This window comes from Plectropomus leopardus, unplaced genomic scaffold (assembly GCF_008729295.1).
Source record: "Plectropomus leopardus isolate mb unplaced genomic scaffold, YSFRI_Pleo_2.0 unplaced_scaffold11751, whole genome shotgun sequence".
NCBI classification, from domain to species: Eukaryota; Metazoa; Chordata; class Actinopteri; order Perciformes; family Serranidae; genus Plectropomus; species Plectropomus leopardus.
Window position 1 is genome coordinate 147 of NW_024612451.1, and position 5,318 is coordinate 5,464.

The following is a 5,318-nucleotide window of genomic DNA, read 5'->3' on the forward strand; positions in this document are numbered from 1 at the left end:
TTTGCTTTAGGTTTAAATGCACGTGAAAGGCAACCAAATGCAGCACCAAAAAAGTGATGATATTCAGGGTAAAAGATGTGGAGATGTTATGTAGATGTGAAACTCAAAAAAGATGAAGTGTACGGGTAATGAGTAGTTTTAATATTTCCTCTTTCATGGCATGCACATTCTTGCACAAGGGCATGACCATATCTTCATATTGTTTATGCTTAATTAAAAATTCACTAAAATATAAACAATCCCTAGTCTAGCATCAACACTGTACTGTAGCAAAATAAAGCAATGTTTCCCGTTAATGGAGGTATACACTCTCAAATACTCTTTAAGAGATATTCATAATCAATTTATAGTAAATTAGTAACACATTTTTGTGTAAAAGGGATAGTTCAGAATTTTTAAAATGGGTTTTTATGGGGTACTTATACATCATTAGTATATGTCAGTTGGCATGCCTCTAGTTGAAAATTTGTAAAAAGCAAAAAAAGAAAGATAAAGAAATAAAAGGAAAAACTAAAGTTATAAGAAAAACACAGCAATGACCAAGAAAGGGGGCTTAAAAAAACTAAAATAATTTTCTTACATAATTAAAGATTAGTAATTATGATGACTTTAAATATAGTTTTTCCTTAGCTTTGTTTTCTTTTTTTCCTTATAAATTTTCTCCATAACTTTTTAAAAATAATTTTCTACATATACTATTTTTTTGCAGTTTGTGAAACATTTATTACCAGGTTGCTCATTGCATTTTTCCCATGTTTTCATTTTTTTTTATTTTCATTAATTGCATCAATTTTCTCAGCTACTGTTTGTAATATACTGTCTATGGATAATTAGTCAATACAACCCAACTTCCCTACTTCAAAAAGGCAGAATAATCCCTTTAAGATCGAGCAGTTTGTTTTTGGTGTGTGCACTTTTTTCTTTCAATCCACCTCATCTCTACTAAACATAGAGAAGCCCTTCAAAAAACTGCACTCTCTAGTGAACATTTAGAGGTAACAATTAGTATAGCATTGTGAAAAAACACTAGATTATCCTCATTTTCCATTTCTGTTTGTGTGAAAAAAAAAACAAAATAGCTTCACAATAATCTCTACAATGTTAACAACGTTTTTTTTAGGCTACTAATTAAATGCAATTTTGTATCTTTAACATGCAATCTTTCTTGCAGGCTCAAAACAATATTCCTACCATATTTAATGTTTATAGAAATAACTAAAAGCTTTGAAACAAGCTACACAAACACTGAGTCACAACTGTAACCATGAAATAATTCAGTTTTTCAGTCAGAAACACACCTTTACACCTCTCGCTGCTTACAAGTCTGTTACATTATTTCTGTGTTCATTTATTCTACTGTTAATGTAGAAAAGGCATCAAGTCACACTTGTTGCATTCAAGCAATAATCATCCTCGCTAAAGGTACTTCAGTCTTCCGTCCTTCATTACACCTGTAAAACCTTCATCTTGTGTAACACTGAGGGTTTATGTGAGCATCCACTCCTGTGATTAGTTTTTTGCATTGTTTACTCGAGATGCAGGAGATCACTAATCTCTAGCTGTGTCTCCTCGCCTCTCTCAGAGTAAATAATTGTTGTAATCATAAATGGATGCTTGACACACTTGTCAGGCCTCGCCTTGCAGTGACAGATTTCGTCTGTGGATCTCGTTGAGCAGAGTGTCACTGTTGGTGCCGTCAGATATTCCGCTGTCCGCAAACACAGAACCTGTGGGGGATCGACACAATAATATATTTTAAAGGAATACATTAGCCCCAAAATAACCAACTAACTAGAAGATGCTGATCTTTTTTACTCCATTTCGTTTCGTTTTTGGATTCTTTGTTTACCATGGAGGCATGTGAGAAAAACAAAGTTTTTTTTAAGAATTCAACATAAGTGATTAATTGATATACAAATGGTAATGTTGGGGGTGAAGCATTCCTGTCATATAACTGTTAGCAGGTCATATGTTGCAAACTAAACATACCACTACTATTGGTGCCATCACTGATAACGGAGGAGCTTCGGGAGGTGAGGTGCGGAGCTGAGGTGGTTGCCGTCGTAACCGACATATTCCTGTTGTTCTGGGTGGCTGTGCGACTCCAATCTGAAAAAAAAGTTTGTTAATTTTAAATATATCTTTTCATAATTTGCTTAAATTTTCCTTTTTCATATTAAAATCTATTAACCCTCTGAAACCTGGAACGACATCACTTTTTTGTGCTGTGTTCAGACACCTTTCACAGGTATTTAAACTTGTAAACATTGAACAAAATGGTTTTATTTCATTTCATTTTTTCAAAAACCAATTTGGCAAGAAATGCTCTGCAAATCTTTTTTTTTTTTGATTTATAATCATCATGTTTATATATTTAAAATGATGTTGCAGGTTTTTGAGCACGTTTAGGGTTTTTTGAGCATTTTTTCATGTAATGTCCTCAGGTATTTTTGTACTTTTTTTCCCTAATTTATAGCACATGTTTTGGGCCATTTCTTCTTAAATGGCTCATTGCTTTCCTCCCATGTTTTTGAAAGAAATCAAGCCAATTTGCTTAGCATATTTGCTATAATGGGGATGTTGCTGTGGATTCAGTTGAGTTGAGCAGTGTAGCCATGGATGCACAAATACCTTTAACTGGATTATTTCAATAATGAAGAAAACTAAAAATTTTACAAATCTTGGGCACGTTTTGTACCTAAAAGTAGCATTTTTTTCTGATTTCAAATATTTAGTCATGGACATTTATTTACAATGGAAACTGAAGATAAAAGTAAAAAACAAACGTGTATAGTGCATGTGTGTTCAGATAAGGAGTGCAAGTTTTAATGCAAATTTGTCAGCATGAACTTGTACTTTTCACCTCATTATGTATCTTCTCAAAGTTTGCGATAATCCAACCAATGAAATTATCAGAGGTATTAGGAACATATGTCGAGGCCCACCTGAGTTCTCAGCCAGTCGCAGTTTCCCACAGCAAAGATAAGTTCTCCACTGCCTGCGGACGTTCTCCTTCACAGCACAGTGGAAGATAAAAATAAGGAAACCTGTACAGGACAAATTACATAGTAAAAAATTACTTTTTGGGTTACATTTACATATGAATTTTTGGCAAAGAAGCATGAACTCATATCACTTGTTTTCATGTAACATTTCTACTGTCTGGAGTCTCACCTTGCAGAGAGTTGAATATAGAGAAAAGGTAAACAAAGGGTAAGTAGAGCGGTCCCCAGGCAAAGAGGGCGAACCCCCAGGTGAGGCCGAGCAGGATGATGAGGCCGGCGATGCTACGCAGATCCGTCATCACACTCCTGTTGGGAGGCTGGTTCTGAGGGTTCTGCTTCTTGATGCGGGACAGCTGGACCATGACAACGATGAAGACCACCAGGCACAGAGCGAAGATCAGGAGGAAGTAGGCCACCACGCCCACATAGAAGGCGATGTCGTTACGCAGCCAGCAGCTACAGGGGGACAGATGAAGACACAGAAAAGTTTAGACTGTGTTAACAACTTAAAGCAGCTAATCCGCTGTCCTTTGGCCCATGACCATTCTTTCCACAAAATCTTTCCACAAGTCTGTGAATCCAATTGTTACTAATACACCTTTTTGAAATAGACCGCTCCCATATTTCTCAGTTTTAACATATTTTGTAAAGTCCTATGAGGCAAATTGAGATTTGTAATATTGAGCTTTATAAATAAAATTGATTTGAATCTGGCAGCGATAGGACTAATCAGCATTGTGTGAACTAATTTGGTAACAGCTTGAATGTAATGGACGTTTATTTATGTAGAAGTCCCGCACTCCAGCTTAAAGATTGAGGCGTAACTTACAAGTCATCTGAAGTGCCGTCTGTGTATCTTCCATATGTGACCAGACCGTAGTTGTCTTTGTCCACAGCTATTACAATGATCACAATAAGAAGAGGAATACCTGCAAGAGACCGGAGTTTTAATTAGAAGAGCAGTCTCTGAAAAAAAAGTAAATATTCAGAAACATCAGTGTTACCGACCCCAGCCTATCAGTGAGAACTTGAGCATGTATCTGCTGAGGTAAGGCGTAAACACCCGCACGATGCTCAGGTACATGTGCAGAGCCTCAAGCGCTGCCCAGGTGAATGATGTCAGCAGGAAGTAGTGCAGGAAGAAGGCCGTGCTAATGCACAGCCCGATTGCCGGGTAGAGCGCCAGCCAGCCGTCCAATAAGAAGACCAAGTTGAGGAAGAGGAGGGACAGGCAGAGCTGAACCAGGATCTTAGCAGGAATATCTCGCAGCAGTTTTCTGTATAAAAAAAGTTTGTTAGAATACCATTAGGAAAAGCATTTTACATTGTACTTTTATTTTAGCTTTAAACCACCACACATAAGTAAGATTTTTGTGGTTTGTTAAAAAAGGCTCAGATTTAAGTAGTCTTGACTTGTTAAAGACTTGGATTCTTACGGAAATGAAAGGTATGTCAGTAAGGTGACGGCGAGGAAAATGGCAGAGATTCCACAGCCGATGTAGGTGATGAACGTGAGAATCTGCGCATGCTGACGGTCAATTATTCCCTCTCTGGATAAATCCTGTGTTTAGGACAGGGCACACACATATTTACAGTGAATACACATTTCTTTTTTTAGTGTCAAAAATTGTTGTTTCTATTAGTCACTTAGACAAAAAAACATGGGAAAATACGGGTTAAGGTTGAATAATATTGAAGTTACCCATTACTTACGGTAATTTCAGTTGTTTATTGTACTCACTTTATACATGGTTTAATAGTGATTTGAAGCGCTTAAGTTATATTGTAAATTTACTACACATATACAAACAAAAATGCACACAAACCAGCAGAATGGCAAATGATGTGAGATGGTTGCAGCTGCAGGTTGTTTCTTCCTTTGTGGCATTGACAACAAAGCAGCCGTCAGAACTCCAGCCTCCTCCGCCACCTGAACGACGGAAAAATAACAAACAGGGATATTTATACCTGCGACAATTTAACCTGCGAAACAAACTTGATCTGGCATGCATGCCCTTACCATTCTGAGTGAAGTCCCAAAATACACAGGAGGAGTTTGCCTGTGAAGCAAGAACATTTTTTTAAGAAGCATCACATAGAAAACTTTGAGCAATCTTTTGACACTGATGTTTTAACCATTTATTTAAGTCAACTTGTAGTTAACTATTATGTATATTTAATGTAACTTACAAGTGGCCTTTTATTTTATTTTACTTATCTATTTATTTTATAAATGACAAAAGGTGTTATTGTTAATAAGGTCTAATTTTGACTTGACATGGATATGAATTCATGATTTTCATACTGTAGATC

General features: G+C 36.4%; 1 protein-coding gene across 1 annotated transcript; it reads right to left on the reverse strand.

Moving 5' to 3' along the window:
* Positions 1–755: 755 nt before the first annotated feature.
* LOC121963577 (adhesion G-protein coupled receptor G2-like) lies at positions 756–5,065 on the reverse strand (the record flags this gene model as incomplete). The annotated part of the gene is made up of 9 exons (XM_042513859.1): positions 756–1,727; positions 1,990–2,109; positions 2,946–3,047; positions 3,175–3,461; positions 3,835–3,934; positions 4,014–4,282; positions 4,442–4,566; positions 4,832–4,935; positions 5,026–5,065. Coding segments are annotated over 9 exons (1,248 nt in total), but the record flags the coding sequence as incomplete, so codon positions are not given.
* Between the last annotated feature and the right edge of the window lie 253 nt (positions 5,066–5,318).